This window comes from Erythrolamprus reginae, chromosome 3 (assembly GCF_031021105.1).
Source record: "Erythrolamprus reginae isolate rEryReg1 chromosome 3, rEryReg1.hap1, whole genome shotgun sequence".
In the NCBI taxonomy this organism is placed as follows: Eukaryota; Metazoa; Chordata; class Lepidosauria; order Squamata; family Dipsadidae; genus Erythrolamprus; species Erythrolamprus reginae.
Genome location: NC_091952.1, coordinates 220974981 through 221000981, shown reverse-complemented (window position 1 = coordinate 221000981; position 26001 = coordinate 220974981). Strand labels below are relative to the sequence as shown.

General features: G+C 38.5%; 1 protein-coding gene across 4 annotated transcripts in view; it reads left to right on the top strand.

Moving 5' to 3' along the window:
- Positions 1-3045, top strand: part of PAG1 (phosphoprotein membrane anchor with glycosphingolipid microdomains 1) — a 213952-nt gene extending 210907 nt beyond the window's left edge. For all 4 annotated transcript variants that reach the window (XM_070747978.1, XM_070747977.1, XM_070747979.1 and 1 more), the window contains one exon: positions 2100-3045. In XM_070747978.1, the coding sequence (XP_070604079.1) occupies positions 2100-2450 (351 nt within the window). In that variant the 3' untranslated portion in view covers positions 2451-3045. The remainder of the gene's footprint in view (positions 1-2099) is intronic.
- Positions 3046-26001: the final 22956 nt, after the last annotated feature.

Below are 26001 nucleotides of genomic sequence, written 5' to 3'. Positions count from 1 at the left end.
CTTAAAGTTGCCCAGGTTAGAAACCCCTGTTTTACTAGGTGGATTTCTTCACTATTAAGAACAATTGTATTTCTCTAAGTCCTGTTCATACATCCTGATGTCAGCCTAACAGTGATATACCAAGAACAAGCCTTCTGAGCAGAATACCCTTCCCTTTTTTTCATATACCATGGAAAACCTTTGTAATTACAAATGAGCTGCAAAAACATGATATTTTCAGGGATGCTACATAAACAGATATCATACAGTGATACCTCGTCTTACGAAACCCTCGTCATACAAACTTTTCGAGATACGAACCCGGTGTTTAAGATTTCTTTGCCTCATCTTAAGAACTATTTCCGTCTTACGAACCAGAGCCTGGGTTCACGGGCTCTCTTACTGTGCATGCGCTCTCTTACTACTGCAAGGATTACCCTGCCTTGTGACTGCCACCGCTGGGATTTCCCATTCGTTTCCCACCGCCACCGGGATTCCCTGCTTCCCGACTGCCAGCCGAAGCATCTGGCATTTTCCCTTGGCTTTTCAGCGGCTGGTTGAGATGCCCCCCTTCCTCCTCCCCCTGCCTGGAGGGAGGCAAAGAGCTGGGGAGAGGTGTCAAGCCGCCCCTCCTGCCCCCCCAGCCAAAAACGCAAAGCCGGGCCACCTCTGCCGAAGGAGGCCTCCCAGTACTCCCCGCCCCTTCATCCCGCACATCACCCTCGGCCGGCAGGATCCTCCACACCCGGCCGGCAGAACCTGCCTCCTGAGCCCTCTTGCCTGGCAGGAGGCAAAGCGCTGGGGGGGGGTGTCAGGCCGGCCCTCCTGCCCCCCCAAGCCAAAAATACAAAGCGGCTGTGAGAGCACTTTCTCCGAGCGCTTTGGGAATGCCTGCCCCAACTTTCCTGCAGCCCCTTCGCTGACAGCCCTGGACGAAAGCGTTCCCATTGAAGGGGCTGCGAGAGGGGCAAGGCGGGCATTCTGGAAGTGCTTGGAGAAAGCGCTCTCGCAGCCACTTCGCTGGGAGCACTTTCGTCCAGAGCTGTCAGCCAAGAGGCTGCAGGAGAAGCGGGGCAGGTGTTCCCAAAGCTCTCGGAGAAAGCGCTCTCGCAGCCACTTCGCTGGGAGCGCTTTCGCGGAGTGCTCCCGGAACACCTGCCCCGCCCCTCTTGCAGTCCCTTTGCTGGGCATGCTTTCGTCCAGGGCTGTCAGCAAAGAGGCTGCAGGAGAGGCAGGGCAGGTGTTCACAAAGCACTCAGAGAAAGCGCTCTCGCAGCCACTTCGCTGGGAGCGCTTTCTCCGAGCATTTCCAGAACACCTGCCCCACCTCTCCTGCAGCCCCTTCGCTGACAGCCCTGGATGAAAGTGCCTCCAGCGAAGGGGCTGCGAGAGGGGCGGGGCAGGAATTCCCGAAGCGCTCGGAGAAAACCCTCTCACAGCCCCTTCGCTGGGAGCGCTTTCGCTGAGCCAGCCCCTTCACAGCCGCTGCTCTGCTCCAGTCCCGCCCTCCCAAAGGGTGGGGCTGCCATGTCCCGGCGGATTCCATCCCTCTGGCCAGGGCAAGAGGATAGTGGCAGCGACGGTTTCTCTTTGAGAAGCAGCAGCAGCGCCAGGAATGTCATGTCCACCACCCCCACCCCCGCTGCCACTTGCCCCCGAACAAGGATCCGAATGCCAGCAGTAATGGGCAAAGGGGGTGAGTTTTGGGCTTGCACACATTATTAACTTTTCCATTGATTCCTATGGGAATCATTGTTTCGTCTTACGAACTTTTCACCTTACAAACCTTGTCCCGGAACCAATTAAGTTCGTCAAACAAGGTATTACTGTACTCATTTCCATAAGCCATGTTTTGTAAGATCAAATATCTTATATTGAAATAGATTACTTGTGCTACTGTATTATTCACTGAATATGAATATAATATCATTACAAAAATATGTGTTATGTTTCAAATCTAATTATTAGATTTGTCAGTGTATATTGTTTTTGTCACTGTTGTGAGCCGCCTCGAGTCTGCGTAGAGGGGCGGCATACAAATCTAAATAATAATAATAATAATAATAATAATAATAATAATAATAATAATAATCCAATTACTGCATTTCTTTCCTTTATAGATTTCAGCAATGTATTCTTCTATAAATAAAACAGGACAACCTTCTAGAGACTTGGAATCTACATATACCTGTATTCCTGAACTTGTACCTCAGAAGTCTCCATCTATTTGCAGTGGCCTCTATGCCAGTGTGAAGGACTTGGAAACAAATCCAAACCTTACTGATTTGCCTCAATCAACAATACTTCTAAATGGGGACTTGGAACCAGACTATGAGGCCATTCAGACTCTCAGTCGAGAGGAGGAACGAAATGTTTTGATGTCTAGCACCATTCAATCTATCCTCCCACAAGAAAGCGACTATGAGAGTATTGGTGATTTGCAGCAAAATAAAGATGTCAACAGGCTTTAACTGGTTCAAAAAACAAGACTTTGGAACATGCTGTTCAGCATGTCTTTCAAGATGGGTTTACTCAATGACTTATCACTTGCAAACTCAATACACAGTTGGAAATATAAAATGCCCAAATAGTATTTTGCTTGAAATGATGTCAGGTAACCTGGAAACTTAACCTGGCATGTTTGATCCATGATTCCTGCTTCATATCCATTGAACTATACCCATCAAAGTATCATACAGATATGAACTTACCCTGACAAGAAGAAAACAGACAATTGCTCCATTTGAAGAACCAAGATCACATGGATGAAAAAACACAAAAAAATCAGAATTGCTGCTGTTTCATCAATATGTACAGAGATTTTTCTACTCCCGTAGGTGATATCATCACAACAACATATAGATAACATCAGAAACAAAGATGAGGATTCTGGAAAAGCTTATATAGAAGAGACATGTTAAAGCAAGAATGAGATGTTTGGAGCACAATTCAGACGCATACTCATATTGTAATATATAAAAAGTGGTACTGTTAAATAAGGGCCTTTTAAAAAGATCTTTACTTTCAGTTACTTCAACCATTTTATTAAAATGTATTCCCAAATTACCCATTCATTTTGGTTGTTTTCAAACATAGGCACATCTTGCCATAAAAGAGTAGATAAATTTAGCAGGCTAATTTGCCTTAACATATTGATTTTCAACCATGGCAACTATAAGCTGTGTGGATTTCAAATCCCAGAATTTCCCACTTGGCAATAGGAAATTCTGGGAGTTGAAGTACACACAGCTTAAAGTTCTTAAGCTTGAGAAAGACTTCCCTAATATATTTAATGCAGCCATGAGATGTTGTGAGTGAATGTGCTGGCTTAATCTCAGGTTCATGCTTCAGTTTTGATCTTGCTCTAAAGCAGTGTTTCCCAACCTTGGCAACTTGAGGATATTTGGACTTCAACTCCCAGAATTCCCCAGCCAGCGAATGCTGGCTGGGGAATTCTGGGAGTTGAAGTCCAGATATCTTTAAGTTGCCAAGGTTGGGAAACACTGCTCTAAAGGAACATAAGAGCAGTGAGCGAAACATTGGCATTTGTGGGAATTAGGAAGGACAGTGCCTTTGTAAGGAACTACACAAAGTTGTGGTTGAAGTGGTTGAAGGAAGCATGCACATCTTGTTTACTTCATGGATGGTTTACAGACTGGCTATATCATTCCTATTTTTACAGTTTTTCAATTTTATAATACCCCCTTTCTTTCAATATTGTACTAGGATTGATTTAGAGTCAGGATATTTAAAAATATATTTAATACATATACAATTTCTGCTTTTCAAACACTAGCAATCACTTTTTTTTATCCTTAATGTATTGTGCAACCTGCCCAAACAAGCTGCAACATTTCACAGAGGTTATAATTCTCTCAGAAACAAAAATGCATCTTTAAGAAGTATCTTTTTATATAAAATTGTAAATAAAAGGTAAGACATGTTATAGACTCTGGAGTTATTTAAAGAAGTGTTCAGGATACTTGAGTCTAAAAAAGACTGTAAAGAAAATTGTTTAAAGTAAGAATTAATAGAAACAAAGGGAAATATTGTTATTCTTAGTAACCTACAATTTTAGATATTCTCAGAATCACTCTTGACAATGTTCGTGTTCACTTGTTCAATTTTGATTTGCAGCCAATTCAAGATAGCTGCTGCCACTGAATCATTTCTTTTATAGCCAGGCAAGATTTCAGAAAGTTTTGAACCAGCAACCATAGAAACACAAAACAACAGACCTTTCTTGCAGAGATTGTAAATTCCACAGTATTACCAAAAAAAGTAAGATGCTGTGTTTGGTTTTTATAAAGATTAGTGCCACTACTTAGCATGTGAATTTCCTCTAATCCATTTTACCAAAATAGCATGTGTGAAATTGTACCATGCCTTCCAGTCTTCTGTATATCTCCATTCCCTTTCTTCTCCTCAGGTTTATTCAGTTTATTTACATAAAAATACCTTGCAGAATTGAAAAAAAATACATTTATTACAGTTTAAGGTTTTGAATCAGACTATCACTTTATTCAACCTTCGTTAGACACCACAAGATGTTTAATCTGTTGCTTAAAAGCAATAAATATGGCTGACCTCTGGAAACTGATCCACCCAATTTCCAAAGGCTGTGACATTTAAAGATTTCCTGCAGATACTGTAGAACTAAATATCACTTTATGTAAAAGAGAATTGCATGTCTCCAACATTCAGAGATATATCTTGTAAGGAGCTTTATTGGGAATAATGCAGCTTTTTGAAAGAAAAAAATGTATATTGATTTACTAAATCTATTGTATCAGATATGTGTCATTTTGCTAAATACCACTATTTAACATAAAAGTGGGTACATAAGCCTACAGTATAAAAAAATTGAATATTAATTCCCATTAAAAAGTTGGATTATCATTATCAGAATAATCTGCCATAGAAATTGAGGGTCTAGTGACCACGGAAGCTTTGTCTTTAATTTATTAGATTAGTTTTAAACCTAATTAAGTCTTCATTTTAACATCTGCCACATGGACATAATTTCATGGTCTTTTCTGGTGGTTGCTCCATATTTGTTGGAATTGGACAGTTTGCCTCCAGGACTGAGTAGCGTGTGTGTGTGTGTGTGTGTGTGTGTGTGTGTGTGTGTAAATGTGTGTTTCTGTCAAGTCACCTGGTATACCCAAATATGGGAGGTGACTTGACAAAAACATATATAATCTTTCCCGGACTCAGCTGATAAGGGAGGAGAACCTGTGACTTAGAGGATAAAAGCACTGCCTAGCAAAGCAAACAGCCCAGAATCCAAGAAGGGTATGGCTAGTTGATGAGAGCTCAAAATACCTCAAAATAGATCTCTACTAGTCTCCCTTTATTTCTTTATCAGTTCTTAATGGTGTAGTAATACAAAGTGAAAATTCCTGCACTGGTGAAAATAACCCTAAGTAATTTGAGAGAGAGTGAGGAAGAAGACTGCTCATATATTTAGCATTTAGAAAATTTACTTCCCGAAGATTTTCATGGAGGTTCTGCATATAGTGTATGTTCTAAGATGATGGCTTAAATTTCAATTTACTGTTTCACATGAACATTTCATCACTGCTGAGTTAAAAAAAATGCTTGGGTAGGCTGGCTACATTTGAAATATCCACCTCCTACTAAGCTTTCAGGAAACATGTATACCAATACAAATGCATAATTCTGTGGAGAAACCCTGGATCCCATTAATCTTCCTACTGTGAGGAATGATTTTCATCAAAGCCATCCATATGAGGAACATCTTATTTTAAAATATATAGCAAAAAGTATTTGTGAACTCATCTTCCAGAATAAATACAGTCTCCTACGCTGCAATATGGCGATAGGCATCTTATTCCTTTGAGCCTGTGCCTTCACAAATTTACCTTCCATGAAAAGTTTGAACAAACACTTCCGACTATAAAACTTGGTGCATTCTCTTAAAACTGTATGGTGCTGTACAAAATTCTTACAAATATTTCATTGTATGTGTTTCTGATAGCTTGTTTGTACTGGGTTTTTTGTTTTTTTAAGAGGGAGAGTTTTTTTCCTACTATATTATCTATGTTGCTTAGTTTGGGACACTTTATTTCAAGCAATGCTTTAGTGCACTACAAGGAGCACCACAGGCATGCTTAGGAGGTGTTAAAAATGGGTGAATTTTTCTAAAGCACAGAGTATTTACCCATGAAAAGAGAGAGGGGGGTATTCCTGGTAGGATCTAAGAAGCATCTAACGGCATTAGTAAGAAGCAAAGGAAGTTAATAGTATTGGAGATACACATTTGCTGGCCTTGTGTTATATATGTGATGCGTGTTCTACCTGTACCTTTTGCTTTTTATATAGACACATTTGTTTTTCTTAACAAAAGAAAAAAATATGCGATTTAATGTTTTGTACTTCTGCCTTGTACCTGGTTTCTGTCAATCTATTTCTGCAAAAGAATATTAAAACCGAAAGGTAATGGGTGTCAGTATATTGTATGGATGTTCTTGACCAAGTAACTTTTCTTTTAATCTCAGCAGTTTCCTCACAGGAGTGGTAAGATACCACTACGCCAATGCAAATAGGCAGCTCTTTTGTGAGAACACTCACAATATTGTCAAAACTCATCAGCCGCAAAACGTTAGGAACAAGCTCACCTTGGTACTTCTGAACTCTAATTTGTTTTTGAAATTTAGCAATGCTTTCATTTGAGAAAAGAGTGGAGTGTATCATCAGAGAGTAAAGAAAAAGGCTTCTGCATTTGTCTGCCCAGTTGAAGTTTCCCATCATTGTGTATACAAAATAAATGCAGCTACAAGAGTGTCTCTGTAGTTTTCTAACAACTGTGAAAGATTTGATTGCCTCCTGTTTGTACCATTATTGAAGACAGTTCCTCTAGTAACAGTAATTATATAGCACTTTCATGCTTAGGGGAAAAATAAACCTCTGAATATCAGGTGCAAGGACAAAGGCTTGCTCTTTAAATGCCCTTTATCTAATTGGCCACTACTGGCAGCAGATAGTCCTTGGTCAATCCACAAATATTGTCAACAAGTTCAAAGAGAAGGACATCTTAGACTAATTGAATTGTTTGTCTTAGAGGCAAAAATTAAAATTTAATAGAAGAGACCAAAAGTTGCATTCTGGGAAATTAAGAAAATTACTGTTTTTCAGCGGTTACTTTTTAAGCATCAGAGGCATGACAAATAAAGAGAAAAGATAATGGGGTGATGTGTGTAAATTGATGTGTGTAAAGCATCAGAGGCATGACAAATAAAAAGATAATGGGGTGATGTGTGTAAATTACGCTTTTTGAATGAGAATTCTTGACAAGATAATACCTTGCATCATGAAACTATTTATACCAAGTTATTCTCTATATATTTGTTGCTTAAAATTTTGAAATGATCTTCTATTATTTATTTTTATAACAGATGGTTCCTGATCGGTCCAAAAAGTGTGACTCTAAGTTTAGTTGTCAGTTTTGAATGGCATAAAAATTTCTTTTTGCATTACATTTTTATCCTATGGATGCCCAAATGCTCATAATAATTCACATAGCACTCAATATACTGAAAGTAAAAACCAGTAGAAAAATGAGAAAGGTGGTCAGATTTTTAAAAAATGTCAAAATACTCCTGTTTCTTCTACACTCTGATGATAAGTGGTATGCTTCCTTGGAATTGATTCAGTGGTAGGGTTCAGACGGTTTGAACTTGTCCAGGTGAACCGGTAAGTTGTGACCTTTGTTAGTGGGCCTGCCATCCACACTGACGCTATGCCATCCTATATAGCCACATTTTCTAAGCTGAATATGTGAGCAAAGTGCATGTGTGGAAGGCTGTACGCATGCATAGAAGGCGCGCGAGCGAAGCGAGTGCACACATGCATACTCACATTTTTGGTTCTGGACAAACCGGTTGTTAAATTATGTGAAGCGCACATCTGAATTGATTGCATTGACAGGTGTGTTTGACTTTTAATTTAAGTTTTTAGTTTTTCTTTCAAATGTCATACAAATATTCTCTTCTATTATATTCCACTTGCGTTTTTAAAACAGAAATACCAGAATTGGAAAATACCAATCTGATTAATAATCTTCTGCCATTAGAATATAATGGTTGCAATAGCTATAAAATTTAGTCTGCCAATGACCTTCCTTGTTTTTAAAAAATATCTGGAGCAAGCCATCCTCAAGACACACAAAACACATTCATCCATTTGCAAGCAGGCAGATTTCCATATACAGTGGTACCTCTACTTAAGAACTTAATTTGTTCCGTGACCAGGTTCTTAAGTAGAAAAGTTTGTAAGTAGAAGCAATTTTTCCCATAGGAATCAATGTAAAAGCAAATAATGCATGCAAACCCATTAGGAAAGAAATAAAAGCTCAGAACTTGGGGGGGGGAGGAAGAGGAGGAGGACAGTCGCTGCCCAGAGCGAACGGAATGTTTCTTTTCTCTGGGAGGTGGCAGAGGTTTATTCCCTCTCCAAGCACCCAGAGAAAGGAAAATGCTCCATTCGGTCTGGACTGCCATAGCCACCTTAAGCACCACCGGAAGAATCCTCTGGCAGCCCAGAAAAGCACGAGATGGCCGGGATTAAAGGGGGAATGCAGAAAACTGGCCGGTCCTTCATGCCGCTCTCAAATTTCCTGGGGAATTTTTCCAGGCTTGGGTTCTTAAATAGAAAAGTTCTTAAGTAGAGGCATTCTTAGGTAGCGGTACCACTGTACAATCACAGAATGTTACTGCGTAGTATCCCATATACCCAGCAGCTGCCTTATACTTTTAATTAAAGAAGTTGGGACTTGAATGATATGCATTTAAGAACAGACTAATATTGCTCATGTGTACACTGAATGACTAAAGATGGCTATGCATGTTCCACAAAATATATATTTTTTAGGAATAGATGAATTATTTTATGATTGATTTCACAACATAGTAACATGTAGCCAAAGTAAGAATTCACATGATGTCTTTTAAAAATGATCAAGTCAAGAATTTGCTACATCACTAAGACTTCTGGGATGGGGGGGGGAGTAAATACAGCTCCAATTGCTGGTTTGCAATGACAACACACTTGTGTCTGCAATTCTCCTTGTTTATTGTAGTTGTTAAAAATTCAGAAGCCACATTCCGTTTTATATTAACTAAGCTAACCATTTTTAAGAGCATTTGGCCACATGTTTGTACGCAACACAAATGTGTTTAATGAAGGGCATGGCAGCACCTCTTCTGCAAGAGAGATGAAAAAGTATCTTTTAGACCAATTTGAAGGTTATCTTAAAAAAAACACCCTTACAACAAGTCTAAGGATTTGATTTATTGGTGGCCTTCCTCCCTCCCTCCCATCACTGCTGCTAAGTACTAACCAAATCTGTTCCTCTCCAGCTTTTTCTAGATCACTCAGCCAAGGTCAGCGAGGTGTATATTTCAGCATGCTTGCTAACCTTGGAAAAAATGAGTTTCTATTCAAAGCAAAATGATTAGAGTCACTAGGTGACAAAAGGAAATTTGAAAAAGAAGCTGAGAATTACTGGTGAAGAATTACCGTAGGAACGGAACGGGCCTTTTTTTCAATCTCGATTGGCAATGCTTGCCCTCTCAAACAACTTAGCTTTGGGGATATACAGCAAACGATTTATATTAAAAGGGATTGGGGAGGAATCCCATTTCTTATTTGTTAGGAAGCCCAAATTTTGGTTCATATAAAGTGAATTAATATGATGGAATTAATATTATGGCATAGAAGCCAACAGTGCTTATAAATGTGCCTGAGTGATTAAAGTACCAGACTAGAAAATGAGAGAATTTCTAGTCTGATACTTTAATCAGTACACCAAACTGGCTGGCTGTACTCTTAATTTTTTAGGAAGAGACACTATGGCCATAGCTTTTCTTTTTTAAGAGTTAGTAAGAGTTTAACCAGGGGTGAGTTCCTCCTGGTTTGGACCAGATCACCCGAACTGATAGCAACCCACTCGTAACGTGATCACGGTACCATGGATCCAGTTCAGTCGGTGCAGGTTTGTGGGTGCTGCCATTTTCTGGTTTTTTATGGCCCCTCCTCTTCTGCGTCTTGAAAAAGAGCCCTCCTGCCTGCCCCTCAGTTAATAGTGACCTTTATTTCTTCACCCGAAGCATAGCTGATCAGCTCTTTGGCTGTGTTTCGAGCTGAATCCTGCTACTGAGCATGCCCAGAAGTGAAATTTCATAAGGGGACATGCGCATACATGGGAAACGTGATGCGAACTGGTAGCAAAAGTAAGTGGAACCCACACCTGAGTTCAACGTAAGAGATTGTTTATGCATGTGGATTTTAAAGGCAGACGCTTATCACAATCCAGCAATTAGTTTTATGAATATATTAATGTTGAAGTTGTCAAAGAAATAGTAGATTTGCTGAGTTATGCCGATGTTCAGATGATGTTCCTTGAAGAAAAAGACAATCATTCCTTAGGACATATGGAGCATAAATGCATGCCTAAATATACGGCCAGTTTTCTTTACAGAAATGAAGACCGATTCTGGCATGGAGTCTTTCCATATACATAACTGAGCTTCTGGGATTGTAAACAAACACCCAGTTGTACCACTGGCTTCATTTAGGGAGACCTAAATGCATTTATCTTGTGTTAAACTGCACTGCTCTCAGTTGAAATCAGAAACCACTTTTACTGCTGTGGGAACTTCATATGAAGTAAGTAAAGTTTCACAATGGACAGTGTCATTTTTCAGAAATTTATTGCAAATAACTATACTTTAGCTACAATTCTAGCTCTCTCTGTTGAGAAACTAAGAATTGTTAGTTGATGGTTATCATTGATGATAAATGCAAAGAAAGATCTTTCAATATTTCTTGTAATATATGTCTGTTGTGATTTGGTTTCATTAAATATCTGTAGCCAATTTAACAGTTGGCTGCTGAAAGCACAATACGCTTTTGCATTTATTGACTGTAAATAAACCCAACTCTTATGTAAATACATTGGAGCATAGAGGTCTTGTTCAAGAACTAAATTTTATTCATTGAAAGTTTCTCTCCCTACCTTAACAGCAGATTATTTGTATTATTTATCAAAGATCTTTGAATATTATTTTAGAAATAAAAACATTTTAAAAGCCTAATGGTAGGGCCTCAATGTAATATAAAGCTTATCAAAATGTATTGTAAGTTTCTTAATTTTACATTTTTTCAAACATCTGTCAATATGAACTGGAAAAATCACTTTGATAAAGCCTTCCTTTATAGTAAAATTATTTATCTGATTTTTATTCTGCCTTTATTATTGTTTTTTATAAATTACTCAAGGCAACAAACATATTTCTTCCTCCTCTTATTTTGCCCAAAACAATAACTGAGGTGGATTGGACTGAGACAGAGTAATTGACTCAAGTCATTGAGCCGGTTTTTCATGCCTAAGGCCAAAACCAATCTCCTGGGTTTTAGCCCAGCACTAACTACTAGACCCAACTGATTCTCTTCTTCATCTTTAAATGCTAATAAAAGGTAGCAGTTTAAATGTTAATCAAAGTTCAGTGGGATTAATACATAGTACAGTTACTTTGCTACTGAATGACCCGAATCTGGAATTCCCCATCAGCCCAGTTGTGGACAAGGAGTCATTCAATACTCTTCTCTCATATTGACATTGTGTAATCTTTTGACCAACACAAGGCAACACATCACTTATAGCAAAAGAAAATGCATGTGAAACAAGGTTGCAATTCTGCCTTACACCTTTTTTCACCACACAGTAATGTCAGTTACAAAGATATGTAATTTACTTAATATGTTGTCTTATATTTGCCTACTTTCAAATGAAGTTACAAGAAGTTCAGAGAGAAGTATAAATTGTTTGCTCTCTGAAGAGTATAATTGAAAAAGAAAAAAAATGCAATCCACAGGATAAAAGAGTATAATGCCTAATATAGACTATTTACAATCAGTCTGGTATATATGTGCTGCTCAAAAAAATAAAGGAAACACTTAAACAACAGAATATAACTCCAAGTAAATCAAACTTCTGTGAAATCAAACTGTCCACTTAGGAAGCAACACTGATTGACAATCATTTTCATTTTGTTGTCAGCACATTCAACTTTGTACAGAACAAAGTATCCAATGAGAATATTTTATTCATTCAGATCTAGGATGTGTTATTTGAGTGTCCCCTTTATTTTTTTGAGCAGTGCATTTAGTAAAATCAAAATTCACAGAATAAAAGCAGCTTGGTTTTCCATGGGCTTAAATCCAAGAATTTTTGCTAAACCAAGCATGCTTTATTTCAAACATATTAAGGAATTCTAAAGTGTTTTCAGAGTGATTTCACATATTATTCATTGTTTATAAAATTTCAAAGATAATTCCAAGGTCGATTATGCTGATATAAACTAACAAAGTACTGTACATGTTAAGCAATTTCCAATACTAATTTTCACTTAAAAGTAATTGTACATAGTAAGTGTTGCAATGTTGATTTGCTTTAAACATAATGTTAAAATCAACTACAGTATTATAAACCTACTGTATTTGCCTTTTATATGTATACATAAAATAAAACTATGTCTAAAACCAACAAGTACACTATAATTACAGGAACTGTTATGCAATCAGACTGAGTTTTTGGATAATTGAAAAAGTCATTTTAAAAAATGAATTTTTAAAAAACAGCTTTCTATACTTGTGTATATCCATGTGTGTGAAAAAGAAAAATACACATTTAATTTGAGTGTAATGATAAAGTATCTAACAAAACTATATCTAGCTTTACCTAATGTTCAAATTAGACAATACTTTTAGATTAACCAGTTAGACAAAGCTGGGCTACCCAACTGACAAGGTAGCCTAGCCAAACTCAACTTATGATAGAGTAAAAATAATAATAATGTCCACCCCAGTGGTGAAATCCATTTTTTTTACTACCAGTTCTGTGGGCTTGGCTTGGTGAGCATGGCTTGATGGGCATAGCAGGGGAAGGATACTGCAAAATTGCCATTCCCATCCCTCCAGGGGAAGGATACTGCAAAATTGCCATTCCCACCCCTCCAGGGGAAGGATACTGCAAAATTGCCATTCCCACCCCTCCAGGGGAAGGATACTGCAAAATTGCCATTCTCTGAACTATTCAAAATTTCCGCTACCAGTTCTCCAGAACCTGTCAGAACCAGTGTATTTCACCCCTGGTCCATCCTAATCCACAGCTCTGAAGCCAACTGCAGCCACCATCATCAGTTGAATTTCTATAATGTTTACTATTGTCTTCTCATTGCCTTGCTCCCAAAATGAAGGTGAGAACATTTCCTTCAAAAGTGAATCACTATATCAAGGAACTTCAGACCATTGTCCCTATGTTGATTATAGTCACAGTAGAAGTTTGCAGACCCACATGTTCAATCCTGTTCTCCACAAGCAGCTTTATTTCTGGCTTGAATCAAAACATTTGAGAAGGACTAACTCAGGCTGACTAATTGGTAGAACTTCTGTCAACTGTAAACACTAGTCACAAAGGGGTTGATTTATAAATACATCTTCAGTGAAGTACAATTCCTAGTTCACAAAATGAAAAACTATTGATAATTATTTCTCAACCTCCCGAGAAACTCCAACGAATAAGAGTTTACAGTAAATAATTTCTAATCTTGTCAGTGAAAGGCCTCACATGTCTCAATATGGAAAAAGAAGTGCTAGCCAAAAATGAATGAAAGTTCAATTATATGTCAACTATTGATTATGAAGAGACAGAGGCAGAATTGTCTGTAGAAGCTACCATGACCCATAGTGGACCCACAGACACTTCATGTGTTAATGAAGGAAGGCTCTGCTTTTCAGAATGTACAGAATTTAAATTGAATGATAAACATGGGCTCAGAAGATTATCTCTCATTGGTAATTTACGCACACACTCCATATTTCCATCTTTAAATACTAATAATATAAATATTATCAGACAGCCAGAAATGTAAGAAGAAAATCAACTAAAATGGTGCCAGCGTCCTTCAATTTCTCAATGCAGCATCAATATTTTGTGGAGGAAGATAACAGCTCTCAGCTATGTTAGATTTATGCTGAGTTTATATGGGTACAGTAGGATCAGTTCTTCCTACTAGGTTATGCTAAGCTTTGTTGAACTTAGCTATTATCTCTGCTGTATGAAAAAATATATAACAGGCAAAACAAAGTTATATTTCAATCTTCCCATGTAAAAATAAAACAAGGGATTGGATAAAAATTTCTGAGAATGCTGATACTGACCTAAGTTAGATAGACAACACTTTGAAATAACAAGTTTAAAAAAAGCTTTCCAAGTCATATCTATACTTCTACTTCTACCCTGAGATTTATTCTACATTCATCTCTTTTCTACTTTCATCTATGTCTTTTACATACTGATAGGTGATTGTATAAACAGGCAGCTCAAGAGTTTTGCACTATGTTCATTTTGACTATAGCAAAGTACCCGCCATCTGTTTCACTCTTCTAAATAAAAGTTTTATTGTATGGGAAAAGCTCTGAACTCTTAGTCCCTTTTTGCAAATTAACTTGGCATTTAATGAAAAAAGAAAAAGAAAAGTAGCATTTTTTTTGGAGTTTGCACAATAAAAGGAACTGGGCAAGAAACCAATTTTTTTTTCTATTGCACTAAGTAAAATTGGAGCAGGGGGAAGGGCTGGTAAAAAGATTATCCAGACTCCTTCCTTTTCACATTATTCATTCCTTTATCATTTTGATCTTCAGGAACAAACTATACAACTATACAAGAAGGACACTGGTAATATGTCAGACTCTCTTTTTGCCTGGATCAAAAAAATTAAGAAGAATTAAAAGAGGCTGGCCCGTTTGGCAGAGGACAAAACTTAATTGGAAACAAAAGTCACTAAGGAGTAGATTCGAACTATTTTTTCAGCAGTGATGGTAATTAAAAATACCATGTGGGACACATGTTATACAAAAATGGAGACATTTCTCTCCCTTTTCCAAGAGTGTGCCTCAGTTAAGCTAACTTACAGAATGGGTCCAAAATCCAGGACCCATGACTGACCTGAGATGGATAGTTAACATAGATGTGGCCTCTTCAGTGGAGGAGCCCACGGCCCTGGCAGCAAATATTGCCAACTGTAGCATGGTATCGGCCGAAAACTGGTACAACTGCGAGCAACTTATTGAGATCCTGATGAGTTCTGAGGTTGGAAGCAGGAATCCGCTCTTGAAGTTATTTAAGCAAAGTGTTGGAGATAATGGAAACAAAAGTGGACATTCAAATTGCCCCAGGAGCCACCTGGTGAACCTTTTTGAGCACCTACTTTGTCCGCCTATTCTCTGGCCACAGTAGTTCATCAGGTTTGCCTGGCATGTTGGTCATAGAATATAAGGCCAAGACTGGGGCATCAACAGAGGGAGTCTGGAGATGTTGCTCAAGTTCAGTTGCTATATTATAATAGTGTCTGTTTGCCGTCAACAGAATAGATCCAGATGCCGGTGATGCAAAACCACCTTCACAAAAAGTGGGGCCGCTGGCAGAACTTCAATTTCAGCAGTGGTTTCCTCAAATAGAGGGTCTTTGGAGCCCAAAATCTCATCATATAACACTAAATTCTAAATTGTTTTTCGCTTTGAGCAAAAACTTTAAAAGCCCTGGATAAAATAGGACTGATGAAGAGGGAGGGTCTGGATTGATACCCTCATCATCTGAGAGGTCCAGATCTAACTATCCATCTGAGCAAGACCCCACAGAGCGATCAGGGGACTATCTGTCATAAGACCAATCCCGGTGGTCATCTGCCACTGAGATAGAGACATAAGCAGATGGCCTGGCTGATACGCCTGATATGAAAAACGTGATCTGACTCCGATCATAACAGTTCCAGGAATTTTAGAAAATGATTTGCTTATTTTAATCAGTCCTGACAAAACATTTTAAACCAATGCTCTTTAAGTATGATATTTTGAGTAAAATTAATGTTCTTCTTCAATGAAGTTATCATGGGTACTTACAAATTTCTACTGAAGGACGTTCTTGATTCTACCAAGAAATATTTGTAGGTATTTATAATGCTTTTTCTGTGGTGGTGCAGTGGTTAGAATGCAGTACTTAGTACAGACTACTTCTGCTGATCACTAGCTGCCAGCAGTTCGACAGATCGAATCTCACCATGCTCAGCCTTTCATCCTTCTGAGGTGGGTGAAATGAGGACCCAGATTGTTGGGAGCAATGTGCTGACTCTGTAAACCGCTTAGAGAGGGCTGTAAAGCACTGTGAAACTTTATTTAAGTCTAAGTGCTATTTCACAGCCAAGATTTTAAAGAAAATAGTGGACACAATTAGAATAAGCAATTTCAGGTCCTTGCAAAATGCTGGCAGAAGCAGGTCCCACAAAGGCTCCCTTTCTGTGACCCGCAAAGTGTCAATCTGTAATTGATGGGATCCATCGCCTGCTTCTCCTGTCAGATCTGATTCGTTGGGTAGGAATGATTAGGAATCATAATACTCCTACTTCCTATCTTCCCCCATACCCTATGATGTAGGTCTATTTGAAAGAATGTGACTGGTCCAACGCCTATCCTGCGCTATGTGTTTGTGTGTGTGATAGTGTGCATTTGCATGTGTATCCATGTGCCTGCACCTGTACCCCGTTTCCCTCAAAATAAGACATCCCCTGATAATAAGTCCTATCGGGCTTTTTAGTGCATGGCAATAAGACCAAGCACTTATTTCAGGGTTCAAAAAAATATAAGATGGTCTTATTTTGGTGAAAACATGGTATATAGATAGATAGATGAGCAAACATCTGCCTATCTGCCTACAAGATGATATTCTACTTTGGAAGATCATCTTCTCTTAGCCATAGCTCCTTCCTTTAGCCATAGGTTCTTTTAAATTACAGCATTTCCAGGGTTGAATATCTTCTCAGTTTAAAACAGCAATTTATTTCCACTGTTTCCTGTTCTTTTAATCAGTTACAATGAGAACTCCCAGCTTCTTATTTTGTGGCTGTGGAATTTCCTTGGGAGAATTTGACTTTGTCAACATCAGTTAAACAGTCCTGTATATAATATACTTGGGGACACCAATGAAAAAATTTAGAAACTTAAGCAAGACAAAACATAACTTTGGCAGAAACCATGCTGCTTTTTCAGCAAGGTCATTCTTTTCTCTGTTTTCTTTAATAGGTATGTTTATACAATCTTTAATTGTGTTTGTGTCTGCCTTTCAGCAGTGTTGACTCCTGGCAACTGCCTGGATTAGTCCCTGCAGTTTTCTTGGCAAGGTATTTTTTGAAGGGGTTGGACGTTACTTTCTGCCAATTACCTGGAAGGGGCATTAAGGTAATCTAGCTATATATTCCTGTATTTCTCCATTAATACATCCACGACAATTTTTTAAAAAAACTACACTGGCCATTTTCCAAACCTTTGGAAATAAATACCAAACTTTAAAAGAAGTTGTGAGATTTAAATTTCTTAGATTTAGATTTCTCTCAGTAACTCAGACTATAAGCTTTGGATTTTAAAACTATAAATTCTGAAGGCAATGATCATACACTGTATCAGTGAGTTTGGAGTTTGGAGTCCTTGTAATAATAATAATAATAATAATAATTATTATTATTATTATTATTATTATTATTATTATTATTATTATTATTATTATTAATTACATTTGTATGCCACCCCTCTCTGAGGACTCCAAGTTAGAGACCAAGAATAAAATTTGTGAATATATGTACCCATATTTCACTATTAAATCCTTGAGAAAAACTGATGTATTAAGTGGATTTCCTGAGTTTCCCTAGAGTATCAGAAGACATCTGTTATTATAATTTCAACAGTTAACAATTGAGCTAAACTGAATTTGTATTTCATAAAATTAATAGCACGTTATTAAATGTAATTGTGTCTGTTCTCCAGAGGTAACAAGTATTTATATGGTAAATCCTCATCTTTTAAGCAACACTTTTAAATATATTTAAAGAATATTTCCCATTAAAGCTATCTTGTAACTTTATCACATACAGTATTCTGTTCTTACGAAATATACAGTATTATAGTGTAATAAAAATCACTTACTAGGAAAACCAACAAAGTGGAAAAGATCCAAACAATATTTTTATTGATCCAAATTCTTTAACCTTTTTTTCTTGATATTTTATTATTCCTTATAGCAAAATTATAAAAAAATGAACAAGGTACAAAAATAAAACTAAACAATAAAGGAAACATAAATTGCTAAAGAAAACAAAAACCACCACAAAATAACACTAAGAAATAGAAGAGAAAAGGGGAAAAACCCAAAGGAATAAAATAAAACAGAAGAATATTTTGGGGTTTTGTACCAATACAAAAACCCAAAATATTAACTACTCCTTTATAATACTTTATAAAGAAATACTTTATAATAATATAATTTTAAATATAAAAAATTAAAAATACCTAAGAATTCCACTCTATTATTATACACTATCATAACAAAGATGAACATACTGTGTCATTTTCTGATTAATTGAATCTATTGCATTTTCAAAAGGAATAAATTGCACATTTCCAAAATAAAATCCTTAATACTTACAATAATATCATCTTTCCAGTTTCTTAGCACTCTCCCATGCCTAATGCAATTTATAATTCCACAAAGACAGCTAGATTCCAAAGTTTGGGGATATAATTCAGCATCACATTAATATATTTAACATTTAGAGATTGTCACATAAATATACTTATATACAGCAAAATGTTATCCAAAAAAATGCCAACGGTTCACAATACTGCACATATGAATCAGTGCTTATTCATATTTTTATATTTAATAAAGAAATTATGGCACTGCCTGTCCAATGTAACTCACTGATATCAAAGTTGTCTATGTTTTCTCTAACAATTTCTTTTTTCAATTTTGAGTTTACCAAGGAATATGCCTTTAACATTCATGTTCCAATTATATAAATGTTTATAAATGTAACTGATGTACCATGTTTCCCCCAAAATAAGACCATCTTATATTTTTTTACCTTAAAATAAGCACTTGGCCTTATTGCCATGCACTCAAAAGCCCGATTGGGCTTATTATCAGGGGATGTCTTATTTGGAGGAAAACAGGGTATACAGCATAGGTGACCTTTTTTTATCATAGGCACTATCAATTGTTGGACTTTCTGAAAACTTTTCTCTAACATCATAAAAACCCTGACTACTAAAAACTAGCCTTTGCTCTTCTTCAGTAGCTTGCAGGCATGGAGGGTCAGCTGTTGGTATTCATATCTGAGACATATTGAGTTATTGCCCTGCAGTTTTCTGGTAACATTTTTTACTGGATAGTTCACCATTGCTTTTCCTAATCCTTCCCATTTATCTGGGCTTGAGGCCGGCATATGGTTGATGAATCAAACATCAACATCATTTATTTTTGAAATAAATAAACTTCATAAAAAGCAGTATCAAGAGTTTGGCAGCTTGCTAGTTCTTACAACTTTCAGGAAAATAAATTAATATGAAGATCCACTAGCCATCTGTAGTTCCTCAAAATAATATCTGGGACTCATTTCGGCCTGTTCATTCTAATGAAGAGTGTGGAATGCTTTCAAGAATTTCCTCAGCCCCCTGCATACTCAATTCTTGGCTTCTTCATTAGGTTGGAAGAAATTATAAATAACTGGCTATGGGAGGGAATCTACATTTTCTTGTGGAAAGATGTGTTATCCAGAGTCTAATTCTGTGGTGCACTTAGGAAAAGCAATGGTGAACTATCCAGTAAAAAATGTTACCAGAAAACTGCAGGGCAATAACTCAATATGTCTCAGATATGAATACCAACAGCTGACCCTCCATGCCTGCAAGCTACTGAAGAAGAGCAAAGGCTAGTTTTTAGTAGTCAGGGTTTTTATGATGTTAGAGAAAAGTTTTCAGAAAGTCCAACAATTGATAGTGCCTATGATAAAAAAAGGTCACCTATGCTGTATACCCTCCCAAAAGACCCTCCCAAGATTCAATAGTTCTTGACAAGTGTTTCCATGTCAAGTTTCCCTTTTTGATAAGAAAGTTGTTAAGAGGGTATTTTGGAACTTGCTTCAAAATACATACAGGAATTATCTGCATATTTTTCAATCAAAAGTTAGACAAGTCCTAAGGCAAGGGATGAAACTACCCTGGTCATATTGGTACACGATGTTAGACTAGGATGGAAACAGTATGTTCAGTCTGATCCTATTAAACCTTTCATTACCATTCAATACACAAAACCATGATAGTTTTCTGGATCATTTGTATAAATTGGGAATTATAGGAATTCTTCTGTAGTTCTGCTCATTCCTTATAGTGGTTGGTTCCAGTTAGTGGTAGCACAGAAAGACAATTTGTGCAATTAGAATGGCTTCTGTTATCTAGCATGCCATACTTGTTGGTGAACTATTGTCTGACTTTTAATGTTTACATGAAACCACTGAAAGAAGTCAGCTAGGAATACACTCAAGTTGTCCTATTGAGATCTAGAGAGGACGAAATGCGCTAAAGTTGAACCCAAAGAGATGACATTGCTGTTTCTCATGGTCTAGCCTGAGAGTATCTTTCAAGACAAGGCACTAAGCCTGAAGGTCTGAAAGTCTCCCTGGATTTACAGCTACTGCTAAATTAACAATTGGATACACAGGCTTTGCCCAGTTTCAGTAGATGCACGCACCAATTATGGTCCTACATTGAGCTGGAAGATACAGGTTGCAATATTGACTCATCAATTCATCACTACCAAGAGCACAACAATGTGTTCTATATGGTGCTGCCTTTGAGGACCGAGCAGAAGCTTCAGATGATTTAAAATGTAGTGCCTTATGTTTTTGTTATTTGACATTCATCACCATGAGCACACTATGCTGGGCTTTCAACTGCAATTCCTAGTGTTGGTTTTCAGCTGTCCAGGACTGCCTCTTTTAAGAAGAACCACCCATCTCCCAATAAAATCATCCTAGGAAAAACTGTTTATGGCCCTTCCTTTCATGAGAGATGTTAAGACAACATTTCTCAGGAAGATGTTTAGAATTTAAGTAATGGGTAACATTTGCTATGTCATAAATGAAAGCACTATCTATATAGTGTTCCCTCGATTTTAACGGGGGGTGGGTTCTGAGACCACCCGCGAAAGTTGAATTTCCACAAAGTAGAGATACGGAAGTAAATACAGTGATCCCTCGATTTTCGCGATCTCGATCTTCGCGAAACGCTATATCGCAATTTTTCAAAAAATATTAATTAAAAATATTTTCCCACCCGATGACGTCACTCTCTTCCTTTCTCATCTTTCTTTCTCTCTCTCTTTCTCTATCTTGCTTCTTCCTCTCTCACACTCTCTTCCTCCCTCTCTCATCTCTTTCTTTCCTTCTCTCTCTTTCTCTATCTCTCCCCCTCTTGCTCTCGAGCGGCAGGCGGCGGGCAGGCAGGCGAGCGGCGGGCGGGCAGCAGCGAGGAGCCGAAGATCGGGGTTTCCCCTTTGCGTGGGCGGCGGGGAAGACCCAGGGAAGGTTCCTTCGGCCGCCCAGCAGCTGATTTGCTCCGCAGCGCCGCAGCAGTGAGGAGCCGAAGATCGGGGTTTCCCCTTTGCGTGGGCGGCGGGGAAGACCCAGGGAAGGTTCCTTCGGCCGCCCAGCAGCTGATCTGCTCCGCAGCGCCGCAGCAGCGAGGAGCGGAAGATCGGGGTTTCCCCTTTGCGTGGGCGGCGGGGAAACCCCGATCTTCGGCTCCTCGCTGCTGCCGTGCTGCCGAGCAGATCAGCTGCTGGGCAGCCGAAGGAACCTTCCCTGGGTCTTCCCCACCGCCCACGCAAACTCCACCATCTGCGCATGCGCGGCCATGGAAAAAGGGCGCGCATGCGCAGATGGTGTTTTTACTTCCGCACCACTACATCGCGAAAAATCGATTATCGCAAGGGGTCTTGGAACGGAACCCTCGCGTTAATCGAGGGATCACTGTACACCATTTTTGGCTATGAACAGTATCACAAGTTATCCCTTAACACTTTAAACCCCTAAATTACCATTTCCCATTCCCTTAACAACCATTTACTCACTATTATTACTGGTACTCACCATTGAATAAGACACTTAGTGATCCAGATATTTCTAAACATAATTATTTATTAATAATTATTATTTTTTGTTATTTATTTGCAAAAATTATTAGTTTGGCAATGACGTATAACGTCATCGGGCGGGAAAAACCGTGGTATAGGGGGAAAAACCGTGAAGTATTTTTTAATTAATATTTTTTGAAAAACCGTGGTATAGGCTATTCGCGAAGTTCGAACCCGCGAAAACCAAGGGAACACTGTACTATAATAATATACTGATGTTTACCGTGGACAATTTACAGTTAATGTGTTTATTAATACTGACTCTGACTGCAAGGAATTGACTGTAAATCCAGTAACATAAAAATGTAATACATAAATGTATTTCTTAGCTGTTCGAGTAACACTGATCTTCTAAGTCTGCAATCTTAAGGACACATAATAGGAAATGAGCTCCATCGGCCACAGTGGAGTTTAATTCTAAGAACTGATACACGCTGAGTGTAATTCTTAGTCTGGTGATCATTCTATTTTTGTCATTTTAATTTTTTTTTATGCTTTAAAGAAATCGGGTAAATAGTCATAAAAGGTTTTATGGCGGAGGATGCAAACATGTTGCATTACTTTGAACATTTTCTCTAAAAACTCCCTGGCTGCCAACATTCAAGAGTCTCAGCATATCCCTTTCATTTTTTAGGCATTGCTGTTCGGGCTCCTGTTATTGTAACCTCAGTCCCAGATGTGGCGCCAAAAACTAGTGCACTCTATAAAAGTAACTGACAGCTCAGATGTGTAGCTTAGTGGAGGCCTGGAGAAGTTACACCAATGAGAAGCTGGCTTTTTCACAGAACCACACATGTTTACAGTCTGCATTCTGCCGGTAGGAGGAACGGTCTAACTGAAAAGCAGGAGTGGATTCATAGCAGGAATTAGGATTTTTTGTTTCCAACTATGGAACAATTCAATTTCTCTCTTTAAGGAGCTGCAGTACAACACAATGAAATAGTCTTGTCAATTGAAATAAAGCCTCATTTGAATGAAATACTGAACCTGACTGTATACCATGGAAATGCACAGGAAATTATGAAAGATTTTTTAAAGACAAAAATGTCAAATCTCATATTCATATATTTTTTTTGCTGAACATGAACTGCCTCATGAAAAAGCCAATAATTGTCTATCCGAATAATTTTCTGGAACATATTGCATCAATTACAGCCTGTATGTCACAGAAATATTTATATTATTCTGACAACTATCAAGATATTACTTCTTACCTGCCCATATACAAATTCAAAAAGTCAAGAGTTCAGGCTCAGAAATTGGAAAATATTCCCTTAGTATGCCTTTATCAAATTACAGCTAATTAATGCTGCACCATTATGTCTTGATCCTGGTACCACCAGATGTGTCATAATCCAATTTCTATCATCAGGTCTATATGCTCATGTTGGATAAATAGTGGCAGATGGAAGTCTGGCCAATGATTAGGAAACATATATTTGTAACTACTGTATCTTTGGGTTGATGCATGAGCATTGCTTTCATGGAAATCTTCTATGAAAGGTTGTATGAAAGGGTCATAAAATGTGTGCAAGGATGCAGCACATGGTATCTCAACCAGTGGCTTGTTTATTGAAAGGTAATTCAATTTTGATATCAGGCTTACCTGTAACCTCATTTTAAGAATTCTTTAGACCCTGCCAATATTAATAGTAGGAATGCTGTTCATTTGGTGCATTTCTGAAATGACAGATGAATGACAATATTGTGATTTTAAATATAAGGAAGCATTTATTCCTGTTTGAAGAAGAAACCAGTTCATTGATAAGCATTCAAGCAGCTGTAAGAAGTTCTTTGATGAAATAGTATACAGTGATCCCTCGGGTTTCGCGAGGGTTCCGTTCCAAGACCCCTCGCGAAACTCGATTTTTCGCGATATAGCGGTGCGGAAGTAAAAACACCATCTGCGCATGCGCGCCCTTTTTTTCATGGCCGCACATGCGCAGATGGTGGAGTTTGCGTGTGGGCGGTGGGGAAGACCCAGGGAAGGTTCCTTCGGCTGCCCAACAGCTGATCTGCTCCGCAGCGCGGCAGCAGCGAGGAGCCGAAGATGGGGTTTCCCCGTTGCCCAGGCAACGGGGAAACCCCATCTTCGGCTCCTCGCTGCTGCCGCGCTGCGGAGCAGATCAGCTGTTGGGCGGCCGAAGGAACCTTCCCTGGGTCTTCCCGCCGCCCAGGCAAAGGGGAAACCCCAAGATCGCTTGCCGCTTGCCCGTTCACCCGCCCACCCGGCTGCTCCGCTTGCCCGTTCGCCCGCCCGCCCGGCCGCTCCGCTTGCCCGTTCACCCGCCCGCCCGGCTGCTCGCTTGCCGCTCGAGAGCAAGAGGGGGAGAGATAGAGAAAGAGAGAGAAGGAAAGAAAGAGATGAGAGAGGGAGGAAGAGAGTGTGAGAGAGGAAGAAGCAAGATAGAGAAAGAGAGAGAGAAAGAAAGATGAGAAAGGAAGGGAGTGACGTCATCGGGTGGAAAAATCGCGATATAGCGTTTCGCAAAGATCGAGATCGCGAAACTCGGGGGATCACTGTACAATGTATTTACATGTGTGTATGAACATATGAGAGAAATCTCTCTTGCTTTAAACAAAAATCTATGGACCTTAGAACCAGTGACTCTCTCTCTCAGACCAACTCACCTCATCAGGGTGTTATTGTGGGGGAAAACAGGAAAACGAAGGAGCATTTGGTATGTTTGCTGTCTTGAGATGCATGTAGGGAAAAAAGGTGTGATAAAATTTTTTTTTTTAAATCAAAACAAATTAAATCAAATTTAATTTGTTTGAGGAAATGCTCCATCATTCAAGAGAAGGCCAATGCTGGGATGAGATGTGGAGCATTTCAGGAGTGAAGGCTGCAACTCGGCCTCATAAGCTACTGTGATGTGGCAAAACACATTTCATGTTTCATGTCTCTAAAGTGACTTAAGGATGGTAAGCAAATATTACCATCTCTATCTTTAATTATCACAATAACAGAACATTGGGTCTAAAATCACAATTCAGGAATGACTTGAGGTTGTTCTAAAGTACTGAAATTGTTAAGGATTTCAATTTAGCTTGACTCCAGGAAATTCTCTATTAGAACAATTTTTAACATGGTTTGGATTCTATAGACAATTCTGCAACTACGTGTGAATTTTTAAAAAATGATTCAGCTGGTATAAAATATATTCTACAAGATTCCATTGGTATAAAATGTAGCACCTGGTCATTGTCCATTTGACAAATATTTGGGATGAAAATGGTGATGCATCCCAGGCTTGTACACTCACTTGTATCAGGATAAATTTGGTTTTGATATAAAAATACTTAGCAACACTTCAAATACAAAATGAATACATTGGCATCAGTTGGAAAATCCAAATTTTTACTACCGGTTCTGTGGGCGTGGCTTGGTGGGCTTGGCAGGGGAAGGGTACTGCAAAATCTCTATTCCCACCACACTGCTGGTGGAAGAATATTGCAAAATCTCCATTCCCACCCCACTCTGGGGCCAGCCAGAGGTGGTGCTTGCTGGTTCTCTGAACTACTCAAAATTTCCACTACCTGTTTTACAGAACCTGTCAGAACCTGCTGGATTTCACCCCGAAATGCTATATGTATGATTGTATAGCAATGGGAATGTTTTTTCACATTTCTTCTTAGGATTTAAAACAAATGAAGCCCATTAACCATAACAATGCCGAAAGAAATTCCGTTATCGTATTGACAGATAGTGTCAATCTGAAGTCTGAAAGATAGTGTTTATTGTGTTGTTCCTTGTGTGGCTTAAATTGCTAAGCACTTTTCTTTGGGGAAGAACTTCAGAGTCAGTATTATTCTAGTGCTATTTTTTCATGTTTGATGGCTGGACAATAGCATAAATTATTATTTTGTTCACCTGACAAATATTTTTTATATACAGGGCAAGAGTGTCACTAGAGACA